General features: G+C 40.6%; 2 protein-coding genes across 4 annotated transcripts in view; one reads left to right on the forward strand and one right to left on the reverse strand.

Annotated features, from left to right (window-relative positions):
• Positions 1–23,232, forward strand: part of sh3pxd2b (SH3 and PX domains 2B) — a 28,560-nt gene extending 5,328 nt beyond the window's left edge. Inside the window, exons 3-15 of one of the 2 annotated variants that reach the window (XM_086098959.1) lie at positions 2,515–2,590; positions 6,676–6,752; positions 10,416–10,507; positions 12,568–12,593; positions 12,878–12,913; positions 16,422–16,553; positions 16,669–16,770; positions 16,952–17,035; positions 18,659–18,776; positions 19,017–19,177; positions 19,271–19,317; positions 19,552–19,677; positions 19,756–23,232. In XM_086098959.1, coding sequence (XP_085955085.1) covers positions 2,515–2,590; positions 6,676–6,752; positions 10,416–10,507; positions 12,568–12,593; positions 12,878–12,913; positions 16,422–16,553; positions 16,669–16,770; positions 16,952–17,035; positions 18,659–18,776; positions 19,017–19,177; positions 19,271–19,317; positions 19,552–19,677; positions 19,756–21,258 — 2,580 coding nt within the window. In that variant the 3' untranslated portion in view covers positions 21,259–23,232. The remainder of the gene's footprint in view (positions 1–2,514; positions 2,591–6,675; positions 6,753–10,415; positions 10,508–12,567; positions 12,594–12,877; positions 12,914–16,421; positions 16,554–16,668; positions 16,771–16,951; positions 17,036–18,658; positions 18,777–19,016; positions 19,178–19,270; positions 19,318–19,551; positions 19,678–19,755) is intronic. The other variant, XM_086098960.1, reaches the window with a different exon arrangement.
• A 679-nt stretch (positions 23,233–23,911) lies between these two features.
• Positions 23,912–26,443, reverse strand: part of stk10 (serine/threonine kinase 10) — a 31,867-nt gene continuing 29,335 nt past the window's right edge. For both annotated transcript variants that reach the window (XM_086098834.1, XM_086098835.1), the window contains exons 18-20: positions 25,525–25,650; positions 25,332–25,445; positions 23,912–25,015 (exon numbers count right to left, since the gene is read on the reverse strand). In XM_086098834.1, the coding sequence (XP_085954960.1) occupies positions 24,872–25,015; positions 25,332–25,445; positions 25,525–25,650 (384 nt within the window). In that variant the 3' untranslated portion in view covers positions 23,912–24,871. The remainder of the gene's footprint in view (positions 25,016–25,331; positions 25,446–25,524; positions 25,651–26,443) is intronic.

Below are 26,443 nucleotides of genomic sequence, written 5' to 3' on the forward strand. Positions count from 1 at the left end.
GGGAGGCCGCTGAACCTCCGATCGTTTTTTTTTTTTAAATTTGTGTCTGATGTGAGTAAACCGGATATGAAGCAGACAAATCATAGCCTGGTGGAGGATCATGTCTCTGAATCAGCAATAATTATATGTAAAAAGTGTATACATATTAATACTGGTCAGGGGTATTAATAGGCAATGTTTGAGAAGAACATCACATTTAGTCCAGGGTGTCAAACTCATATTAGCTCAGGGGCCACATGGAGGAAAATATATTACCAAGTAGGCCGTACCGGTAAAATCAAGCGATAGAACTTCAAAACAATTGCCGTCAGTTATACACACATTTTCGCTATTTGCAAGCCAGCCCTAAATAGCCGTGCTTAACTGTAAATATATTATTCCAAAAAATAACACGAATGCAAAGGCGTGTTATATCGACCTGTTTGCATATATATTGTTCCCAGAATGCATTGTGGGCGCAGTCAATGAAGTTATAGGATGTGAATGCATGTCATATGTGTTAATGTTACCATTAGCTGAATGCGATTAATCCGGATACGAATCTATAAATCGATTATTGCAATTTTTAAAACTCAAATTTAGAAAATACTCATCAGTAAACTTTTACATGTCCACTTTAAGATTTGTATGAAAATGTATTTATTTATCTGAAAATTCAGGTTGCAGTCTGTTTCATGTTTGAACAGCATTGAAATAAGATATTAAGGCTTAATATTTCATTAATATAACATTTTTCCATGCTTAATGTGTAAATCCTAACATTAGGTAAGACGTTTTGTTAAATACTCCCATAAAAAATTGATGTTTAAAAATCGATTCGGCCGCATATCGAATCGATTTGAGAATTGCGCGCTGTAATATCGCGATATATTGCCAAATAAATTTTTTCTTTATTTTTTCAACAAACCGTAACTTCAGGTTGTGTGTAAAATAATACAAATAGTACAAATTGCATTGCTCATCTGAGGATTGATTAACTGGTTTGACATTACTCTTTTTTTTCTTCTTTTTTTTTACTTTACACGATCATCTCATGGGCCGGATCCACCCCGGATAGTCACTTTGTCATCATTATTGTGTCATTTAGGTTACAATTGTGTTTGTGTGCAATTTTGGTGCATCCATTTGAGCAATATGACGCAGCCGGTCTTACATATTTTAGAGTCACCTTCGAAAGTCAAGTTGAGCCCAAGCGCAGCCAGCCCACCCTGCATTTGCCGTCATCATCCTGCTTGTACAACATGAATGAAACTGGCATTTGAGACCCGAGCGGATGCCCTTTCTTGTCTGAGTGGCTCTGATTGTAGAGTCGACGGTGGCTGGGTGTGTCTGCATTCACACATGGGTGTGGTTACATGTTGGCTCCCCCGTGTTTCACATTGCCTTTCAGGAAAATTGGCACAGCGGCCTAGCAAGCAGTGGAGCGGACATTTATTAGCCTGCGGCTTTCTGACAGAACTCGCCGAAAGGTTTCTCGAGTGCGCCTTGACAGCCATTGACACTTTGCATACTGTCTTCTTCCAAGCTGGCTGTGTTCTACCTCTGATGCTATTCTGGAGATTTGCTGGTCAACGTGAACTCCCCCCGACCTTAAATACAGGCAGTGATGACGAAAAACACACGCTCAGATATTTAGTGTGAAAGCGTGGGTGGGCATGATTTGGTCTGCCTTTTTTGGTTAGGGTGTTGCTGATGAAGCATGCCAGTCGGATGAATCAGGATGATGGATCGTTGTAAGGTTTATGATTTTCTTCTTGCTCATTTTTTTTTTTTGCTCCAGCTCTAGAAATGAAGTGCTCATTATGACAAACAAAAACAATCCAATATGTGTTTTTGCGCAGCCCCAGAAATGATAAAGTCCTTTCGATTTCGCAATTAGTCAATTTGTGAAGACTAGCATAGTTTCTCAATCTGGTTCCTTTCAACGGCTACAGGATGAAGACATCATTCATCATTCACTCTGGCCAGGTGTCATTTGCTTGTCGCACGTTTCACTTTTATCAGGTTGTCAGTGGTAATCCCTGCTCGCTTCGGCAGTATGTAACGATGATTCAGCATCTTCTCTACTCGCAAAGTGAGGGCTAACACCTGTAAATTATAGATGACCAATGTTGTTATTCATGTATTAGCTGTGTCAGGCTCTACTCAGCTGTTTTCTCCCAAATTTGCATTCTTGCACTTTCAGGATGAAATACGTGCAAGATGTGCACAGAAACGATGGTCCTGCGGCCTTCCATAATGACCGAAGCAGACAAGGTCTACTCTGTCATGCGTTCTAACTTGCAGGAGCATATGACTGGCCGAGGGGGGGGGACGAGTGGCGGTTGGCTGAACCATCTGCTCGGTTCATTCCTAAACATTGGCGACCTTTTTTTTCTGGCCGAATACCTTGCAGGAACTGCTGATTTGAAATATGTCGACTTTCCTTTCCAACTTCAGCTTTTCCATTGCATGCAATCAATGTGAAGTTGACATGACTTGGAAGATTTGAATTCATTCATTGCTATGTTTCAGATGGAGCTGCTGGATAAATTCCCCGTCGAAGGAGGTCAGAAAGACCCCAAGCGAAGGATCATCCCCTTCTTACCGGGTAAGGGTGCAACCTCTACTTTGTGACTCACACTGCATGGGGATTTTCACAATTCTGCCTCGCTGAAATAATGCCTTGACAAATGTCGAAGTGATTTTTCAAGTACGCAGATCGTAGCTCTTTAATTAGCAGAAGAGCTCTTGTGTGCTCTAGCGAAGAGTTTGGAAGAAAGCCTCACCACGCCCAAACCTCCCCTACCAGGCTTGGGGCAGGACTGAGGAGTAGGAATTCTTTGAGGCCACGCAGGTCAGGAACTCATTGAGGAGATAAACAGACTGATTAACTCTAAGTCAGTGGAGACAGAAAACAGTTGTTTTCAAACCATCCCTAATTATCCAGTTGGAAGAAAAAAAACAGGCCAGGCTTATTGTTCCACATTTTCATTTCTAACCATTTGAGTCAAACAGCTGCATTGAAGTCAAAGAGAAGTTAAAAGGCACTTTGGCACTGCTATCACGACAACTTTGGATTTCAGATTTCCCCAAAACGGGGCATGTCCATGTCCGCCAGTTGTTGTGGCTTTGCCTTTTCAGATGTTTCGACAACCACTGTCAACCCAAAGGGGCACGGACGGAGTCTCAGGTCTTAAGGCCCTGCTTGAAAACTGGCAACATTCCACCTCTGACACAAATTTCCAAGTGATTAATGTCATGAATCCACGCAGATTATCTCACAAATATCTGCACCATGTGGAATCAATCATTGTCATTTGAATGAGAAAGTAACAAAACGCTCGTGGGAGTCAAGAACTCAAGATGGAATGTGGGTGTGATTCTCGCTGATAAATGAAGTGACTTCATTTTATGAAAGGCCGTCTCAGTTAGTTGGTACTGGGGATGCTTCGTATGTCCCCAGGATGTTGGGAAGGTCAAGTATGTTTCAGTGGAGATAAATAACACGCATTTGTCACCTGGACCTTCATCAAGGGCTGCAACAAGAAAATAAGTGAATTTGCTTCCAACGTACAATCAATTAGATTCAAGTTTATTGACTCTTGTTCAGACATTGCACTACAAACTGTGAAAATATCCATTTAAGATTGCAGCATGAACATGTCCCATAGGATTAGAAGAGATCACTTGATGGTTTAGCCAGTAATAATCCCTCCAAAAATGACTTTTGTGGGAAGCTATCCAACAGAAACCATTTTATACCGCCCTCCCCGGCCTGTGGCCATTCCTGTCTCGGAGGTTTTAAAAGTATCTGCTTCCTGAATGTCCTCTCACAAAACAAGGCCTGTTCATCTGCTGCGCCCTCACGCTGGTGAACACACAGTGTGTGCCGTGTTGAGTCACTGCTTCTCTGTTGACTCCAGAGAGCTTTGGAAAGCTGTCAAGTACCCTTCCTGTGTGTGAGGTGATGGTGACGAGAGAGGAGGAAGAGGAGAAAAAGGCTGGGGGGAGGGTTGACTCTCATGTGTGACCTTCACTGGATCAACATACGGAAAAAATCAGCATCCATTCCTCATGCACGCGATCCACGAGAATTTTCTCAGGTTTTCTTTAGGCTAAGGTGGTGAAAGTTGATCTAATATTTTTCCAGAATGTAAAGTGTGGAAGGAAGAAGTGTAAAGGTCGTAATATAGATGGAAAGGCTTTAGCGGGCAATGGGACGTACAATTACTGGCAGTAATTCTGCTAAATGTATTTGATAAAATACATTTCTATCCACAGTCATTCAAGCATCTAGAATTGGTATATTTGTATTCGAGATGGGCAGGATACGTCTGGAATATTTTTGAGGTCAACTAACCACACATCTATCCACTCAGCAATCCATACTTTCTCTTCTACTTGAGTCTTTTTTTCCCATTTCTCTCTATGTTGGTTTAGATGTGTTTCACTACAAGACAAATAGTGGATGTTAGGGATGTAACGATATCCAAACATCACGATACGATATCACGATATGAAGCTCACGATACGATAAATATCAAGATATTGTGGGGAGGTTGGCGATATTTAAAAGGAAAAAAAAAGGTCACAATAGTGTAAAAAAATTAGCTCATACTAAAAAAAAGCACAAATAGTGGATGTTAGGGATGTAACGATATCCAAACGTCACGATACGATATCACGATATAAAGCTTATGATACAATAAATATCAAGATATTGTAGGGAGGTTGGCGATATAAAAAAAAAGTCACAATATTGTGTTTTTGTACATAACAGCAATGCATATAAACCACCTACAATTTCTAATAACGCTTAATATTGAAGCACTTACTTTACTAATGCACGCACATTGAGTTCTTCTACAAATTGACTCGATTCACAAGCCTATTACGTTTGCCTTCATCTGACCATAACGTATATTTTAAACATAGAAGGGCCAAAACATCCCTAATGAAAATTTAATTTGCACTTTAAAAAAATGCCACCAGAGGGTGCTAGAACTGCACAAATGGAAATCAACCTGACTTTTTGTAACAGTTGTGTTGGTTTTAATATCGTGAACATGATGACGACGATATTGTGGCAGTTTTAATGTCGCGATATTGCCAATATCGCGACATCCCTACTGGATGTGCATGCAAAAAGCATCCAATGCTGATTGAAAAGAAATTGTGTGGTAGGCAGCAGACTGACTCTTTGTATCCCCATAAACTCAGAATTGAGGTCATACATACATCGTGCGTCTCTTTGCTTCAGGATTTTATTCCAACATTGACTTCTTGTGCCAAGTAACGAAAGCACCTAAAGCTGAATGGCAGCTCTTTCCAACATACAGTTTCAATTGGAGAGTATTTTTTTTTTAGGGTCTATTTCAAGCCGACTAGCTTGTCGGTACCTGTGGTTAGTACTACAGAGAGATAAGAGCAGGCGTGTCTCAGCTGAGTTGTGACAACATAATCTGTGTAGTTAAAGGCATACTTGACTCATTGAGCCACTTTCAACAGTAATAAGATAATATTTTGTCTATAATTAATGTGATAACTTCATTATTTTTCATGAACAATTAATACCTTTAAAAACTCTTTTTTTCCACTTGCTGTCGATTGAAGATGACATTGCACATGCTCGGGAAATAGGTAACGACTAGGGATGCACGATAATGCTATTTTCAACCGATACCGATAAACCAATAATTTAGAAAGTGCCCATGTCAATAACCGATAAGTAAGCCGAAAATGTTTGCAAAATTAACTTGAATAGAAATATACTTTCGCGTCCTACTTTAGGTCTAACATGTACAAATACATTGAAACATTGTGTAAAGCACCATGAAGCTGAATTTTATTGATCTCTCTGCTTTAAAGACAACCAGTAACTCATTCCGAGTTGGCCAAAACAAAACAGTCATGCTTTAAAAATACAACAAAAAACTGCGAGGGTAACATTTTGGGGAGACACAGTAAACAAAGCCCCCACTGGCGACTGCCATGTCGCCATGATGCATCTTCTGTGAACACGAGGTCGCGCGCATTATGACCTCACAAATATGCAACACTGAAATAGGCGAGTTGAGAAGTTGGGCACAACTTGAGCCACAAACACAACAGATAGACCAATGTGGCATGTTTATTATTATCAGCGAACTTCTTTATTATATGGTTTATCTGTATGACATCAAATTAGTTGATAATTGCCGATAATTATCGGCAGATTTCTTGATTATCTGGCTCATCTGTTTGACGTCAAATTGGTCGATGATTGCCGATAGTATATCGGCCACCGATATTATCGTGCATCCCTAGCAACGACCAATCATGGCTCAGTTTGCTGAGGTGAGGTGAGGCATGAGTGGTCGTTACCTATTTCCTCAGCAAAGGTGATATCATCTTCAGTCAACAGCAAGTCCGAAAATGTGTGTTTGAAAAGTATTAATTGTACATGAAATATAATGATGTTATCAAATAAATTCTGGACAAAATATTAACTTTTTACTGCTGGACATGGCTCAATGGGTCAAGTATCTCTTTGAATCATTTTTGAAAGACAGTTATTTATATCCCTGAATTTTTGGCTATATCAGAGGACTCAACCTTCAATATATCGAACAAACTTTTCAAGTGTTTCAGAAATGCACAAACCATTTTTAAAGTGACTATATTGACTAACAATTCTTTGTTGCTTTGTTTCAGGGAAGATCCTGTTCCGGAGGAGTCATATCAGAGATGTGGCCATGAAAAGGCTAAGGCCAATCAATGAGTACTGCGGGGTGAGTTTAAAGATTGTGACAGGGCATGGTCAGGTTTGATTTGTGACCCTTTAGTTAAATTTTTTAAATAAATAGTATGTTGATTAAAAATGGCAGAAATTCCTCAGTAGACTTACCCAACAAGTCCATAAATCTTGCTAAGCCTCACAAATAAGGTGTTCGACGACAGACATGCAACATCTGTCCTTCGTTTAACACCCAAGCTAAGGCCTGAGACCGAAAGTACACCCCCTGCTTGACCGCAAAGTGAGACAAACCAAAGAATCTATTTCAAGATCATTCCTAATTTGTTTGTGCTGTACACAAGCCATTATGTGACTTTTACCAAAGAGATGGCTTGCCTGAGCATTTTCACAACAGCACTCCCTTAACTCATTCACTGCCATTGACGGCTATACACGTCAAAAATTCATGTTAACTATTTCTATTAGTTTAACTTTTTTTTCCCACTTTTGTTAACAAGAGTTTGAAAAACTTTTTTATTGTACATTTAGAACAGATATAAAATTTGTGATTAATCGTGTGAAGTAGTGCGATTAATTATAATAAAAAATGTTATCGCCTGACGCCCCTAATTTTTTATAGTTTTTTCCTTCTTTTTTTTTAATCACGTCGGGTGAATAAATGTTTTTATTGTAATTAATCACATGACGTAATTAACTCACAATTAATCACACATTTTTATATCTGTTCTAAATGTATAATATTTTTTTTTAGGTTTTCATACTCTTATTAACAAAAGTGGAAAACTAATAGAAATAGTTCAAATGAATTTTTGACGTCTATAGCCGTCAATGGCAGTGAATGAGTTAAAGACGTTGCAGAAAATGAGCTTTCCGTGAACTACTCCCACAAAGTCAAAAGCATAAAATGGTTTGGTTAAGGTATACTAGGATTCTGAGAGAACTCAGTTTAGCCACCTTCTTGGTCGACTGATTGTAAGGTATACACAGACCATAGTTGTGTCTACATACTGTAATGTGTCTCTCATCAGGGAAGCCACACCCTAAAGCCAAAGGTTTGGTGGTGCTGACCTGGTTCTTGTCAGCAAAAAGTGGTACTTTCTTACATTTTACATGTTTACTTAAACTAATCCTCCTCCTCCTTTTCCTCTCTGAGGACAGAACACAGAGGATGTTTTTAAAGTGAGCTTTGACTTTAGCATTAAAGCGTGCCATGTTGCCTTGGGGGAGGTCCCCCCCCCCCCCTTTCCGTGATTATGGGAAGAGCTGAAGCACTTTTACTGCTGTGACTCAACATTTTCAAGCGATCCAAATTCATTAAAAAATGACCCCAAAAAAATCCAAACAGTCTTTAAAACGTCTTTGTTGACAAGGTGGAACTTCATGTTGATGCTGAAAAAGAGCTGAGTCACACTTTCTTTGTGCAGCTGAGGTTTTAGCCTGACTCTTATGGAATTCCCCTGGTTTGGTATTCCTAATGTTTTTATTCAAGGCAGGAAAAACATAAACACTTATATACGTTTTTTTTGCATACATCAGCTGTTAAATTGCTGAGTTTGAATGACACAGTCTTAGTCACGCACTGCTGGGTACCATGTGAGTTTGTTTAGAAGAAAAACAACATTATGATGTAATAACTCAATAGTTCAATCACATGACACTGATACTGATCCTTCCCTTTTAAATAATTACAGTAAAAAATGACAACCAAGTTAAATAATAAACTAACAAGATATGTTTGTCTTTAAATTTGTTTCACCTTGCCATAATGTTTTGTCAGATTTTTTATTTATTTTTTTGTAATCAAACCAGACATGCTTTTCTTTGTTTTTAACTGGACGGTATCAGTATGCAGAAAGCATAAACTCCCTACCCTACGCTTGGCGGAGGTAATGAATTCTGTGACTGCACCATCCGTTCTCATTCTCATTCCATTTGTTCTTTGAAAACACACACAAACGCACAATTATCTTAATGCTGCCCGGCCCGCTGTAAACAAATTCCATTTGCGGTAATGTCCGCCTGCTGCTCTCCCGTGGCGTCCCTGGGGAGCATGGTAATGAGAGGACGGGACACCGGCTGACACAAGGACAGATCAATCCAAGGGGATGACGCCCAGTTTGCGGCGCACCTTGACCTCATGAACCGTGTGCGCTGCTCTCGGTCGCCGGGCCAGACGTGGTCGCGGGGGTCGCCGGTAAATCAAACATCCTCCTCGGGAGTGGCGCGGCGCGGATGCACTGCGAATGAGTAATGTTGTGTACACTATGAATCAGCAAACGGCTATTTTTAACGTCGCAGAAAGTGGAAAATGGCTTTACCAACTACACATGACAAGGCTAAGTGCCACATGGAACAAGGGCACCTTGGTCTGGATGCCTGGCTCCCATCCAATAGCGGCCACGCCTGACGTTATAAGGACTGTGCTCCCTCAAAGGACAGAAGGGAAACACTTAAGAGTATTAAAAGCCAGCACAGAGAGCTTGATGGATAGTATTCAGGTTTGCCTGCCAGCTTCAGCAGAGGCAGGCGTCGTCCCGCTCCCAATAAAAGTGACAGTCGGCACAAGGACTTTGACAGGAGATGTCCCGTCTCCTGGCTTAGGGCGTCACGCATTCAGGGTGACCGTCTGTCTCCCCTCTAATTGGTTTGCTTGAAAGACAAAAGTAAGGAGTGGAAGAAGAGAGGCGGACTCTATAAAAGGCTGCAATCACATGATGACGTCACAAGAGCAAAGATGCCCGTTTGTCTTCATCTGCAGTTGAGTTGTCAGAGTCAATCTGTCTTGTGCAAGTGATCCTGCACAGCGCCATGACAGAGAAGAGGAGCTCGATCAACAGGGACAGAAAGATGGAACGCAAACAAGTGTCTATGACCCCAAAAAGTTTCCTACAAAAGTTTGAAAACATGAAGTACCAATCACCTGTAAGTGTTTGATTTATATCTATATCTATATATATATATATATATATATATATTAGGGGGGTGCCAAAAAAATCGATTCTCATTTAGTACGATTTAGAATCAATTTTAAATGTCCCAAAATCGATTTTATTTAAAAAAAATTATACTGTCTTGCCTTTGTGTGTGCCTATATTGGGAACGCTGTTCATGTTGTACTCAATTTGGCCACTATGGGGCAGTGTGGTTCCACGCGGTCTGATACACTGTTAAGTTGTAGCCACATTGGAGAGTAGAAGGAAAAAGTCACAATCAAGTTATTTCAATAAAAGTTGTTTTTTTGCAGCGTGAAGCCGTTCTTTTGAGTGATATAAGGGCCGCGATTAGCTCGCTAATTAGCATTAGCGAGTCAGACTGGAGTAGATCATTACGATTCCTTGCACATCTATAAATTGAAGCAAAAATCATTGTCAATCAAATCATTTTGAATCAAAAATAGTTCTTAATCGAAAATCGATTTTGAATCGAATTGCAGAACAAAAAATTGAATCGAATTGAATTGAATTGAATCGAATCGTGAGACATTCATATATTTAAAAAAAAAAAAAATATATATATATATATATATATATATATACATATATATACACGTCAGTCATAAATAACTACAGTAGAACATGACTGCAATTGCACTTTGAAAACAGTGTTAATTTCTATCTCAGTGACTTTAACAAACCATTTCAAGACAAAATTCCATCCATTTTTCCTGAATTTTTCCCACTTTCTTGCATCCCGCCAGGCCCTCATCCAGCTGCCGGTGTACATCTCACAGTGTGAAGAGGTCAGAGTGTTTTTCGAGACCAGACCTGAAGACCTCAACCCACCCAAGGAGTAAGTAGTGCGCATGGAGCCACAGACGTCTCATACCAAGACGGATGTGTATGAGTTGTGTGGGATTGATTACGATTGTTTGCCAGAGTTGGTCTGAGGGATTCATTATTGTTTAGTTTTGGTCTACTGGTGGTTTCATTGGAAATGAAGATTTGTATGACAATGGCAGGAGTGCTCACCTGAATGCAAATATGCAACAAGACTGGAAAGCAGTTACCGCGTTATTGATGTTGATGTATGGCATCTGACAGCCAGACCTCTCCGTCTCATCAGCACTCACACAGATTTTCTTTTTCGTATTCCGTACACGGCTGTAGGTGGCCGCCAAGGACAAAAAAGCTCCTAACTCCTCGTGCAAATTCCCAAGAATATGTCGGGCGAGGCGGGAAAGTTCGATCAAACAATTAGTGAAGGCTTGTTTTGACTTATGGAAAAGACCGGAAACAGGAAGAGGAGTGTTTTCAGAATGGGAAGTTTTGCAAAAAAAAAAGCTAAAGCAAAAAAGAAAAGACTGAAAATGAAGAGTCAGCAGAAGAACTGTGGAATGTGGATAGTGGCCGTAAAAGAAGCGTTTCATGAACAATTAGTTACTGATATTAAAGATATTCCCAGATGATTCAGAATACCAACGTTAGGGGGTGACGCTATACTTAAGTCAACATCAGTAAGAAAAGTTTCCGTACATGACATGTTTTACACACCTTTGGAGGAAAACTAGTAGACATTACTGTACAAAGCTGAGAATGAGCCCGACACAGTTGTGAAATATTTCCAACTTTTGAGTCTGCGATTCGATTCAGAATCGATTTTCGATTCAGAATAGAATAGATCTGCAAAGAACCGTCGTGGTCTACTCCAGTCTCGCCTCGCTAATGCTAATTAGCGCGCTACTCGCGGCACTTTTATCACTCAAAAGAACGGCTTCACGCTGCAAAAAAAACAACTTTTATTGGTATAACTTGATCGTGACTTTTTCCTTCTACTCTCGGATGTGGCTACAACTTAACAGTGTATCAGAACGCACTGAACCACACTGCCCCTAAGTGGCCAAATCGGGTACAACATGAACAGCGCTCCCAATAAAGGCACACACAAACAAGGGCAAGACAGTATAAAATAATTTAAATAAAATCAATTTTGGGACATTTAAAATTGATTCTGAATCGCACTAAATGAGAATCGTGATTCTTATGAAAATCTTTTTTTTGACACACCCCGACTATTGATCGAGAATTATTCAAGGTCTGGTTCATATCACCACTACCCCCACCTCTTATTGCCGCTGCTATCGTGTTTCACCTCTCCAACAAATTAAGCAAAGACACTGCACACGTAAATGCACACGCGTAGTCCTCATCATTAAAATTGCTTTGCTTGTCCTGGGTGGCGTTTTTTTTTTTTTTTTTTTTTTGCAATACTTTCGATGAAGGATTTATTGATTCCTGACCGGCTACAATCAACAGATGGAACATTGTTTTATGAGCCTGACAAGAGTCTTGTTGATTAAGGCAAACGGGAAAAAGAGTTGAGCAAGAGAGGCAAGGAAGACGATTAAGTTCGAAGTGTGATATTGCACTGAAGTTTGAGAACATGTGGCGGCCACTGACTCACACATTCTTCGCTGCTCTTCTGCAATGTTCTATTTATCTGGACAATGTCTACAGCAGGGGTGGCCAAGTTCGGTCCTCGAGAGCCACTGTCCAGCCTGTTTTTCCATGTTTCTCTCCACTGACACGCCTGATTCACGGTCAGGATCATTATCAGGCTTCTACGAAGCTGATCATTAGATTCAGCTGGGCTGAAGGAGGGAGACATGGAAAAGACCGAATTTGGCCACCCCTGGTTTACAGCAACGAGAAAATGTATAAAGCAAAAAAAAAATTGAAACATCGACTGAAAAGTCCATCATTCATAATGCAAGAGTACAAAGTCAAGTCTTACAGAATCATTCAAATGGAACAGAATTGTAAACAATTAAAAATAGTACTTCATGAGAAGGAATGCAAATTGTTTAGCTACATTGAAGTAGTAATGTATGATTATTATTTTTTTATTATCAGGGAACCAGCAGGAAAGAAGAAAGCAGGTGAGTCAGTTATCAATACTTTTAATAAATTAAATCTTTTTGTTTGTTTGTTTGTTTGTTTGTTTGTTTGTTAACACTTTCTGTGACCCTTCTCTACATTTACTGCGATGGGACACTGTCTCCCTCTAGTGGTGGAATAGCAGCATTGATTCAGACACTCAATGTTTTCCATGTTAATTTTCTTCAAAATAAATCAAATGTCTTTTGTTTCTCCGTTCACACTTAAGTTGCATCCATGTCATTCCTTTTCAGTTTTCTTCTCCATTCATTTTCCTTTCCATCAGGCTTTGCCGAGAGAGCGACTACTTTCCTAAAGCGAGGTAGTAAGACACTGACCGTCACGCTTGGTCGTGCTGTGAGTGCCTCCCCACCGCTGCCGAACCTCTCCCCCTTCCTTCCCTCGGCCTGGGCGGGTGGGATGTAGCCGGAGCTTCCTCCTGCCCAGCATTTTTTACTTGGGGGGGGCAGTAGCGATTATTGTGCCTTTCAGGGGAAAGTCAACCCACTAATATGTCCTTGGGGCGCACGATCCAGCCTGTTTTCCCATGCATGTCTATTGTCTCCCTATTCCAACGCAGGTGAGGTTCCTTATCAGGCTTCTCCAGAGCGTGCTGATGAGCTGTCATTGGAATCAGCCGCTTTGGAATAGGGAGACATGGACAACAGGACCAGGGTTGACAAACTCTCTTCTATGCAACACGCAATTCTGCTTGCGGAAGATGAATTAGGCAACAAAATGGAGCCGTTTTGATCCGTCTCTATTTTGCCGTCAACTGAAAATGACATCACAGTTGCTTAGGTAACAACCATTAACTCATTCACTGCCATTGACGGCTATAGATGTCAAAAATTTGTTTAAACTATTTCAATTAGTTTAACATTTTTTTCCACTTTGTATGAAAACCTAGATAAAAAAATGTTTTGTACATTTAGAACAGATATAACATTTGTGATTAATCGTGAGTTAACTATTTAAGTCATGCGATTAATTACAATTTTTTTTTATTACTAAACATTTGGGGCATTAGTCGATAATTTTTTTTAATGGTAATTAATCGCATAGATTCACTAGTTGACTCACGATTAATCACAAATTTTATATTTGTTCTAAATGTACAATATAAAAAATTCTAGGTTTTCATACTCTTGTTAACAAAAGTGGGAAAAAAAATTTAAACTAATAGAAATAGTTCAAATTAATTTTTGACGTCTATAGCCGTCAATGGCAGTGAATGAGTTAATGAGTTAATGACTCAGCCTGCGAATGACACATGACCAAAAAAAAGCTGATCTGTGAATGGTCGTTACCTGAGCAACTGTGATGTCATTTCAGTGAAGTGGCAAAATGGCCGCCTCCTGAAATGGATCAAACGGGTGCATTTTGCTACTTAATGCATATTTCACAAATGTTTAGGCTCGTGAGACGACATATTATTGTAAAGAAAAGGTCTTGAGTTGACTTCCCCTTTAATGCCTCACTCCTAATAGACAGACTTTTTTTTTTTTTTTTTTTACAATCTGGGCAAAAAAATAAGAAGGTTATGCAGGTTAACCATGAAGTGACTAGAGTACATTTTCTATGACTGACGGCAGAGCAGATGTGGCATCTGTAAAGTGATCAAGTTTGAGACTAGAGAGAAATTGCTACTTTCTGGAGAGCAGAATACTAATGGGATTAAAGCATAAACGCATAAAGTTAGTTGAAGTATGATTTATTTAAAGGGGGTGGTAGTATTTAACTCATTCACTGCCATCGACGGCTATAGACGTCAAAAATTCATTTGAACTATTTCTATGAGTTTAACATTTTTTCCCACTTTTGTTAACAAGAGTATGAAAACCTAGATTTTTTGTTTATTGTATTCGAACAAATATAACATTTGTGATTAATCGTGAGTTAACCAGTGAAGTCATGCGAATAATTACGATTTAAAAATGTAATTGCCTTACACCCCTAATTTTGTAATAATATTTTCTTAAAAAAAAAAAAAGATTATTAAAAATATACATATATATTTGTTTGTTTTTTAAAGAAAATATTGTTAAAAATGAATCAGGCATCAGGCGATTACAATTTGTAATCGTAATTAATCGCATGACTTCCCTATCTGTTTTAAATGTACAAAAAATGTATTTTCTAGGTTTTCATACTCTTGTTAACAAAAATGAAAAAAAAAAAGTTTAACAAATAGAAATAGTTCAAATGATTTATTTATTTTTTTACGTCTTAATCCGTCAATGGCAGTGAATGAGTTAATATCATAAAAAAGAAATAAACAAATAAAACCATCCCTGTAATGCACACCGTGTGCTGACAGCAGTTGAGTAAGCGAACGGCTTGGATATGCGTAAATGTGTTTCGTTTACCACGACGGGTGCCAATCTGACATTGTTTTGTGTTTGCTTCGCTTGCCGCTGCTCACTGAAGGATCCGCATCCCAATCCGAGGTGCTTGAATTTTCATGGACATCTTCCTTTGAAATTCACCCACATCATTATTGCAACCATGTTGAGTTGTGTTCATCCATCCGTCTGCACCTTCAGTGATCTGCTTGCCATGTCGGTCTTTCCACTGACCATCATTTCAACATGTTTGTTGTGTGTGTGTGTGTGTGTGTGTGTGTGTGTGTGTGTGTGTGTGTGTGTGTGTGTGTGTGTGTGTGTGTGTGTGTGTGTGTGTGTGTGTGTGTGTGTGTGTGTGTGTGTGTGTGTGTGTGTGTGTGTGTGTGTGTGTGTGTGTGTGTGTACAATAGTTTTGATGAATCGAGGTTGAAAGCAGCCATTGAGTCCACTGGATATTTGTTGGTGGTGGGATTTCTGGTGCTGGTTAATAAAATGACTTAATTGTATAACTTATATAATAACATTCATTCCCATGATTTTGGTCTTGACGGTTGGGTTTCCTTGCCACTATCTGTCCAATCCCGTCTGCTACCTCGCCAGCTTTTGCAATCCGGGTGACTTTCAATCATCTCGTTAAGCCTCTTCTCATTTATTTGCTGGTGCTTCTGCACACACTTTGACCTTATCGGAATTATTATTGGCATGCCACCCAAAGTCATTTCGCTTTACTTGCATTACATTAGTATTAGTCATAACCGTGTCAAGGTGACTATATGAAAAGTGCGCAGGAAATAAAAGTTGAACCTTTAACTCATCCACTGCCATTGACGGCTATAGACGTCAAAAATTCATTTGAACTATTTCTATTAGTTAAAAATTAAATCTACTTTTGTTAACAAGAGTATGAAAACCTATATTTTTTTATTGTACATTTAGAACAGATATCAAATTTGTGATTAATTGTGAGTCAACTAGTGAAGTCATGCGATTAATTACGATTACAAATTGTAATCACCTGATGCCACTAATTTTAATAATCTTATTTTTTTTGTTATTTTTTTTACATTAATTAATTTATTTTATTTATTTATTTATTTGCATGCGATTAATTACGATTAAAAAATGTAATCGCCTGACGCCCCGAATTTTTTATAATCTTTAAGTCGCGTCAGGCGATTAAACATTTTTATTATAATTAATCGCATGAGTTAACTCACGGTTAATCACACATTTTATATCTAAATTTCAACAACAAAATCTAGGTTTCCATACTCTTGTTAACAAAAGTGGAAAAAAATTTAAACTAATAGCAATAGTTCAAATAATTTTTTGACGTCTATAGCCGTCAATGGCAGTGAATGAGTTAATGAGATTTCATGACCAGCAATTTGAGTAGAGGCTTTGCTTTATCATTGAGACTAAAAAAATAAATACAAATAAAAATAAAAAGGGCTGAGAGTAAATGTGTTGTTCTTACTGGAACAGGAGACGGTAGTTCGTCTGACCCGCTCCTTTTGGACCAGTATGTGGCCGTAACGGACTACGAGAAGCAGGAGAGCTCCGAGATCAGTCTCCGAGTGGGTCAGGTGGTGGAGGTCATTGAGAAAAACGAGTCAGGTAGCTTCCCCATCACATTTCCGAACTCAACAGGCATTATTTACAGTAAACCGACTCACAAACACGTTGAGAAGATCAAGTTAACATCCTTGATGATTTGCGTTTGTCCCGGCAGGCTGGTGGTTTGTGAGTTCCGAAGACGCCCAGGGCTGGGTTCCTGCCACCTGCCTGGAGGCCCAGGATGACCCTGATGACTTCACTTTTCAAGGAGAAGAAGGTACCCACCTGATCTTCTCGTTTGTTCAGATCTTACATCTGTGAGCGCTCTTTATGAGACCATTGAAAAAAATGTGATAGCGTCCGGGGACTGAATCCGAGCCTAGCTTTTATTTGGAAGTTCCAGATGGGTTGAGGTGTAATATTACTTCCTGTCTTGCCTCACCGTGCTGCCACGCCAGCGCCTGGGAGATTCTGGTCTCTGCCGAGGCACGTGGGCCGCCGTCGAACTTTAGGGGATCTTTTCGCCACGGGCTTTGGGCAAGGTGGAGCGCACGCCTTTTCTTCTACTGCCCCTCTTACCCTTCAATGTGTGACCGCGCCTGTGTAGCTTGTTGCACGCAACCTTTGCTTGGCATGTCCTGTCCTGTATGAAGTGCCTGTGCATGTGAATGGCATCCTTGCATTCAAAGTACAACATGAATCTTCATGTCAAGTCGCCAGTCGGGATGAATGTCGTCTTCGATTTGTATCACGATTCATAGGTCACGATTCGATTCGATACCGATTCTATAAATTGATTATTAAGATATATTTTTTTCTACTCAAATTTAGAAAATACTAATCAGTAAACTTGTACATGTACACTGTAAGATTTGTATGCAAATGTGTTTATTTATCTGAAAATGCAGGCTTATAACTGAGCCACTGCATTTAACAAACAGGTTGCAGTCTGTTTCATGTTTGAACAGCACTGAAATCAAATATTAAGGCTTAATGTTCCATTAATATAACATTCTTCCATGCTTAACTCATTCACTGCCATTGACGGCTATAGACGTGAAAAATTCATTTGAACTATTTCTATTTCACATTTTTTTCCACTTTTGTTAAGAGTATGAAAACCCAGAAAAAATGTATTGTACATTTAGAACAGATATAAAATTTGTGATTAATCTTGAGTTTAAATAATTAAGTAATTTAAAAAAATATATATTATTAAAAAATTAGAGGCGTCAGACGATTAAATTGTAATTGTAATTAATTGCATGACTTCAATAGTTAACTCATGACTAATCACATTTTATATCTGTTTTAAATGTACAATAAAAACAATTCTAGGTTTTCATACTCTTGTTAATGTGTGATTCCTAACCCTAAGTAAGACGTTTTGTTGAATATTCCCATTAAAAATTGAGGTTTGAAAACCGCATATCGAATCGATTCGAGAATTGCGTGTAATATCGCGATATATTGTTCGAATTGATTTTTTCTAACACCCCTAATATATTTATATATATATATGTATATATATATATATATATGTATATATATATATATATATATATATATATATATATATATATATATATATATATATATATATATATATATATATATATATATATATATATATATACGGCATCAGCAAGTACTAACAAGTAACATGCCGATACCATTATTTCCTACGCTAATATAGGACTTTGGATGCAGCACCTTGTGCACGGCATTCACTGATGTGTGACGTGTTCACTGCATGCCGAGCCAAGATATCCTATTGGCCCTTGAATGCTCTGAACCAATGGCAGGGTAGCTTTTTCATGTTAAAAAAAACCTAGGTATCGGTACGGTATCGGCATCGTCCGATACTGCTAAACTGGGTATTGGAATCTGCATCAGATGCCAAAATATCGGAACAGCACTAGTTTATTCCTCATTCTACACCCTGCAGGCTTTATTTGGCACATTGCTAAATTTATTGCTTTACTATATATCATGAAAGTTGTTTGTTTCTTGAAAAGTTTCCAATATAAAGAAATGTCTGAATACTGTATGTGCTACATTTCGTCGCTGTGTGCTTTGGACCCAGAAGTTTCTCCCTGTTTGTTTTCGCTTAGTCTTCCAATATGGCACCTGAAAACCTATTGTTGTCGTTGTTCCTTTTGCAGAGGAGAAGTACTCCGTAATTTATCCGTACTCGGCCCGGGACGAAGATGAGATAGATCTGGAGAGAGGAATGATTGTGGAGGTCATTCAGAAAAACTTGGAAGGCTGGTGGAAGATCAGGTAATTCAGACCACTAACTGTTATTTCCATATGACATGCATGAACAAATGGCCACCCCCAACCACATCATCAGGTGTGCCATGGGAAATGATCCAACTGGTCTGAAAATGATTCCCCTACTCAATTACTACCAAAGATGCATCTTCTTTTCCCCAGTGTTTTTTTTTTTCAATAGTGCTCGCACGGTCTTACCATACCTTACCTGGGTCCGTTTCACAATGCGATCTGCCGCCCAATCAGGTACGCGGGACGCGAGGGCTGGGCCCCGGCGTCCTACTTGAAGAAGGCTGACCTTCAGAGCCAGAAGCAGGCGGCGGGCGGAGCCGCACACGCCAGCACCAACGACCTGGACGGATTCTCCAAAAAAGAAAACAGACTCTCCTTCTTTTCTGATCACAAAAGTAAATCCGTTTGAATGATCGAGTTGTTGGTGGCGTCTATATTGAAGTTATTGGACCCGTGTCACAACTTGACTCGTTCTTTTTGAACTACAGAATTTGGACTAAGACAAAGACCTCCTCCACGCAGAGATCTTTCTATAGTAAGACACCCGAATGACCGCATTTACGTCCTCAAATGGTGGCTCCAAACAAAATGATGAATGCCTTGCCTCCAACAAATGGAGGTCAATAAACACTAGGTGGTTGTCATTATCTGGTGTTCCGCTACATTTCACTTTGGTACAAGTAAATAAAGAGCAGCCACCATTTGAGGTTTCTGTCACCTTGTTCTTCTTATATTATTCTGACATCCTGGGCCGGAATCTTTTTCCCAGCCACGAGGTAGCAACCTCCCCAAGCCGCCCGGGCCCCCGCAGGTGGAGGAAGAGTTCTACACAATAGCGGACTTCCAGACCACCATCCCCGATGGGATTAGCTTCCAGGCTGGCATTAAAGTGGAGGTGAATGAGGCTCACCCCGTGTGCTTTGGAATGTTGGGAAGAAGAGTTCAAAAATGTCTTCTTGTCTTGTCTTGCTAGGTGATTGAGAAGAATGGCAGCGGCTGGTGGTACATTCAAATAGACGAGCAAGAAGGTTGGGCCCCGGCTACGTTTATTGACAAGTACAAGAAGACCAGTAATGCAGTGCGGCCCAATTTCCTGGCGCCTCTGCCCAATGAGATGGAGAGGCTGCGGCTGGAGGACAGCGCTTCTTCAAATGCCCCGGGCACAGATGATCACTGGTCGAAGCCCTTACCAGACGCGCCCACCGGGGCCCCCGAGACCTGCGCCCGAGCCAAGCTTAGAGACTGGAAGTCTGCCGCTGGCAAGCCGTCTGCCTTCTCCGGACCGCTGCCGCCGGCCCCTGCGGCCCCGCCTGATGACAAGCCAGCTCTACCCCCGCGAAGAGAGTCCATCAATAAGAGTTTTGACTTGGACGTGGCAGAGAAACCGGCCAGACCGGATCATTCCAAGCCTTTGCCCCCGAAACCGCCAGCTCCTGGCGTCATCATGTCGCTGGTTCCGCCAAAGGCAGGACCGTTCAAACCAGACAAAACACCAGAACCAAAGAAAGAGGACAAGAGCAAAGCGCTCCACCTCCGCAACGAGATGGGTCTGGAATGCGGTCACAAGGTCTCTGCCAAAGAAGTCAAGAAGTTTAACCTGAAGCCGGTACCCAAGCAGCCACCAAAACCCAAGGCCGAAGTCACGGAGGAGAAACCAGAGACATCTTCCCCAGCGCTATTTATGAAGCCAAAACCGGTAATCCGACCTAAACCCACCCCAGCCGCCAAGCCGGACCCGCCGGCAGAGAACAAAGTCGACATCACCAACCTGAGAAGTAAGCTGAGGCCTTCGAAACCCGCGGATCCCGGAGAGGTCAACCATCAGAACGATAGCCCGGCGGTCCTTCCTAGCGCACCGCTTTTTTATACCTCGTCTCTGAATAATGGCAAGAACGGTGACGAAGCCAAATTCCCGCCTAAGCACATGAACGGCCACGGTCAAGAGAGTTCGCCACCCCCTGCGAAGCCAGCAGTCCCTCCCCACAAGGAGGCCCCTGTGAGACCCCCGGCCTTGGCTCCGAGAAGACCTCCTCCTCCAAAGAAAAGCACCCCATCCAGCCCAACTGAAATCAAGCCCCCAACTGCTTTAAAAGACACTCCAGATCCTCTGAAGACCGGACCACAACTCAACAGACCGCCGCCTCCTAAACCAAAGACCTTTTCTCCGGTTATCCCAAGCAAAGACAAAGAAGAAGCCAAGGCTAACAAAACGGCCGTCCCCGCCAAAGGCCAAGTGAAAAGCGACAAGCCCGGCCCGCCCAGAGACAGGCTGCCACCTTTGCTCAAGGAGCCCAGCAAGGAGGAGCTGTATCTGGCCGTGGCGGACTTCGATGGGGACGAGCCCACGTCCAGCTTCAAGGTGGGGACGCTCTTTGAGGTGCTGGAGAAGAACAGCAATGGTTGGTGGTTCTGCAAGAACATAGGAGAAGATGTTGAGGGCTGGATCCCTTCCAATTACTTGAGCAAGAAACCTTGAGTCTCCCACACACAAATAATGGAGAGAAAGAACATCACGACTTTTGTAGCTCGTATTCATTTGTAACTTATAAGGTACACTTTGCTTTTGCTCATACAGCAATAAGACGGTTGGCGGCGGGAAGGGGGTGTACTTTATTTACTTCCCAACTATGACATCAAAACCTGTTCCTGTTTTTTTAACATTCGCTAGCTATCGACCACATTAGCGTTACAAAGGAGTGCTAGCATAGCATTACAATTTAAGGGAGGGCGGGTGTCTCAAGGTTTAGGCGATGCAACCCAAATGAGTCTGAATGTGCCGTTTACTAGCAGTCACCTATCGCTGGCGTTGGGTTGAATCCTCTTATCTCCAAATCCATCACCTTTCAGGAAACAAAAAAAAACAAAAAAACATCAAAGCCATCCACACTGCCTGGCCAAAGGCAGACAGCAGGCCATTTTCAACATTTACGCATGCTGAACAACTTTAAAGGTTTCGACCTGACGCCAGCGCGACGCTAACCAGTGGCAGGGATTTGCTACTTGGCTCTTCATACTTATCCGACTTCAATCCACTTGCAGTTAGGCCTACATATAAAAAGCACATGAAAAAAATGCAATAGCATACTTTTCGCTTTTCTTTATAGAGTTGAAAGCGGATGACGCCATTTTAGGTCAAATGGACTCTAATAAATACTCTGACGCTATTAACTCATTCACTGCTATTGACGGCTATAGACGTCAAAATTTCATTTGAACTATTTATTAGTTTCACTTTTCTTTCCACTTTTGTTAACAAGAGTATGAAAACCTAAAAAAAAATTTTTTACTGTACATTTAGAACAGATATAAAATTTTAATGGCCTGATGTCCCTAATAAAAAAAGAAGAAAAGATTATTAAAAATTAGAGGTGTCAGACGGTTAACATTTGTAATTGTAATTAATTGCATGACTTTAATAGTTAACTCAGGATTAATCACACATTTTATATCTGTTCTAAATATACAATAAAAAAATTCTAGGATAAACAAAAGTGGGAAAAAAATGTGAAACTAATAGAAAGTCAAAATGAATTTTTGACGTCTATAGCCGTCAATGGCAGTGAATGAGTTAATCAGCAGCTGCATTGTTAACTTGAAGAAACAAACACAGCACCTCTGTTTATTTCTCATGCTGCCATTTTTGTAGTACTGCTCGCTCCTACAGAGGATTTATGCCATTATGTGTGGCCGAAAAAATGAATAATAAAGCAAGATCTACGTTTTGGTGAACGAAAGAGGCTTTTATACAATACATATTATAACAAATATTCTTTTGTAATAGCTCTATATGAATATTATATCAAAACCAAGTGCATTATTAAAATGTTTTTGTAAAAATAAATGAAGCCCTCCTGCCAATTGCTCATTATCTCTTATCTATTATCAAACAGGCCCAATACCTTAAAATAAGGCTGGTATCGGCACTGCTATTAATACTTAATATTGTACGGTACTTGCCCATTTGTTGTTCTGAAAACAGCGATAAAAGCGTATGGCCAATGTACAGTGCAAAATGTTTGGCTTGACTGGTCTCAAGCGTGGTCATTATAGCCAATGATTTTATTTTATTTTACGAGGATATCGTAAATGTCTGTCATTTTCTTCATTGAATAGTTTGACTTTGTGTACTGATGAAGGAACGAGGAAGAGGAAAGGAATGAGGTTAGTGAGAATTGGATTGAACGGCAAGGAGTGATACATCTGCTTTGCATTCTATGGTTGTCATCACCGTTAAGCAAAGTGGGAACAATAAAAAGTTAATTGAGGCAATCGGACAAGACTTCAACTGAGTCGCTACGTTCAATTGATACACAACTGAGCGATTACATGGATGCAAGTTTGGTGCAGTGCATGAAAGGTAAATGTATGGCTTGGTGATGTCATCGTGGCAGTGTTGTATCTTTTTTTTTTATTGCATTGAAACTTTTAAGTCAATAAACATTTCACATTTTCTTTTCCATTCTGGCATTTTATCTGTTAAAAAAAAATATATATATTTGTGCCACTCAAAAAAGTGTACCACTGACCACTTATTGGCCATTTTCATTAAAAAAAAATAGTCACACTTTGTGTCAGTTATGAGGAAAAAAAAATATTTTAAATTGCAATGAGGTGGTTTGGAGGTCATTTGGAATCATCCAAGAATGCACTTGTTTCAATCTTTCCAACTTACAGCACCACCATCTGGTGAAATGTGTAACATTCCCCGATCGACCATTTGGCCAATATGGACATAATATAATATTGAGAAAATAAGCAAATGGAGCTACACTTGTAAGTCAAATGCAAATATTTTAGTGACGGTCTCCTAACAGCGTCACAAATTGTCAAAAGTAACAGTTTTAGATTCTGATAAAAATCATTTTCATGTCAAGGTGAATACAGTATTTTGCCATTTCCTTGTAAAACCCCGCTGCAGTAAAAGCTTTTCAGTGCACTAAAATATGATCAGGGTTAGAAGACCACCCAAATTATTTAAACAATCATTTGTGAGAGTTTAAAACGTTACGTAAACGCTAGAATTGAGATGAAGTTTCAAGTCAATCCGATGCCGAGCATTGCATCCAAGATCCATTCCATCAATGACTCACATTCTTTATTTGAAGAAATAGCCTCTTGCCACCATCCAATAATTTGATATAATAATGTGCATTTATTAGATATTTACAACAGTGCAGGTTCTTTCTGATAGTTTCACTCACAATTAAGCCAACATACATTCCACGATATGCAAACTGAGGCAGAGAGGACAAATAATGAAAGCGCAATTAAAATGTACCTAAATGTTCATCTAATATGCATTTGGGGGGAAAAAAGTAAAAATGCGCAGAGAGAATCCTTTGAAAACCAAACAATTTATTAAAAAAAAAAAGTCTGTTGTGTTTGACAGTTCAAGTGGAATTCAAAACTCCTCATAGTTAATCCTCCCCGTCAATGCAACAACAAAAAAACTTCTGAGCTCTGGGGGTGCAAAAAAATGAAGACAAACAAGAATTATTGCACTTGGGTTAGCATACAGTTGAACTACTGCAACAAGTCAACTTTGTGTTTGAAGTCCATCAAGTGACAAACAAACAGTATTTGGCGTCATCCAGTGTGGCTCATTTCTACAGTAAAACTTCGTCTCCTCTCATGTGCTAAAAGCAATTCCTAACAAAACAAAATACTATCAAGACTCATTTGGTCAAATTTGGTTTCAGCGGATTACCTATTCCAAATATATAATACTAATAAACATCCTTCAACCTCTGGGTTAAAAAAAATATATTCAAATTAAAATGTACAGTGATAAATTGAGACCCAACTGTGCCCAAAAAAATAAATTAAAAACAAAAAAGGCACACTTTGGCATCTGTGGGACAAAACAGGAAAAGGCAAGCATGAACGGATTTTGGGAATGGCGTCGACAAAGCCAGGCTGGCCTTTTCGTCAAACAGAACCTTCGAAAATAAAGATGACATCGCCTATCAACTATTATTGGTTGTCAACTAACGACGTGTAGAAGAGAAAAAGCAAACAAGGGGGGGCCGTTAGGACACAGCAGACAAAAACGACAGGTGAGTCGGAGTCGGCCAAAAAGTGGATGGCGCTCATGTGGTGGACGAGTCCTGATAGGGCACAAACTTGGTGAGTTTGCCAAAAGATCCCAGCGGACTTGGGAAGTCGTCCACGTCGGTGATCTTGAAGAAGGCGTCCTGCTCTTTCCTCCTGCTGCTCAGACTCTCCTCCAGCGCCTGTCACGCAGCAACAGGAACAAGACACGTGAGTTTCCTCTTTTATTTTCTGCTGAGCAGGGTTGGGGAATCCCGAAAGTCCAAACCCTGACACAGATCCGTTTTTCGGGAAAACAGCTCGTAGAACACGGAGAGCCAATTTCTCTTTCAGGGTTTGGACTTCCTGGACCTGCTCTTGACAGACACCTGCGCAATCGTTTGTGTTGCAAGCACCCCAACATAGATGCTAATTAGCATTAGCGTTAAGTAGTTAGCAGGGCAGCTTAGTTTGAAATACGCAAGCTCAAAAGTTCAACCGAAGCAGGAGGAAACGTACTATCTTGCGCGGTTTCAGCTGCTCCCGCCAGTCCCTCAGCAGCTGGTTGTGCTGCTCGTCCAGTTGTTTGAGCCTCAACGTCTCGTTCTCAACCTGCATGTGGCACTTCTCGTTCTGAAGCCGGCACAACGCGCGGGTCAGGACGTTGTGCAAAGACTGGGAAAAGAAAGGACAACTCGGCCGCGTGGCGTACCTGCATCTGCTGCAGCTCTCGGATGTTGGCCTCGCACTCGGCCAGCGTCTCGCGCATTTTGTTGTCGTGCTTCTGCTGCTGGAGCTGCCGTTCCGTCTTTTGACGTTTGTCTTCCTGCTGGGAAAACTTTGCAGGAAAAACAATGTGGCAAATATTACGCGTGGGCACGTTTTCCCCCTTCAATATTGCAATCAGGGTTATAATCAGGCTTGGGGAGTACCGCCGTTACATAATCAGATTGCAAAAAAATTGTAACTGTATTCCATTACAGTTACAGGAAAAACATGTAATCAGATTATAAGGTACATTTATTAAAAATGGGGATGACAATTTCTATGATGAGAGAGTGCGAAAGAGGGAGGGAGAGAACGAGAGAGCGGGAGGGAGAGAAAGAGAGAGCGAGAGAAAGAGAGCGAGAGTGCGAGCGAGAGAGCGCATGCGAGAGTGTGTGTGAGAGAAAGAGTGCGAGAGCGCGTGTGAGAGAAAGAGCGTGCGAGAGAGAGAGAAAAAGAGTGCGAGAGAGAAAGAGTGCAAGAGAGAGCAAGAAAGCGAGAGCGAGCGTTGCTACAAGTCGGGGAGGTGGGAACGAACAAACTGACGAGTCGTGTCCTCCACACGCTAGCAGTTTGAAAAAGCTTCACGGGCGAGAGGAGGAAATGGCGACCGGTATTCACTGGAACTTACTCGGAGCGAAAGTTTGAGCTGAGAGTCCAGCGGCATGCTACGCGCTGTAGCTTCTTGCTAGCTAGCCCGCTAGCCTACAACCATAATGTGAGTTACACCTTCCAAACAGATCTTCTTCCCACCAATTCACTATTTAAACATCATACACAACATATACACGGCTAAACTTGTGACTGGAATAAAAGTTCATTTTGCAGTTGATGTCACACATTGTCATCCTCATTGGATCTATCTA

This window comes from Leptonotus elevatus, chromosome 16 (assembly GCF_054856555.1).
Source record: "Leptonotus elevatus isolate MCC_2025b chromosome 16, RoL_Lele_1.0, whole genome shotgun sequence".
NCBI lineage: Eukaryota > Metazoa > Chordata > Actinopteri > Syngnathiformes > Syngnathidae > Leptonotus > Leptonotus elevatus.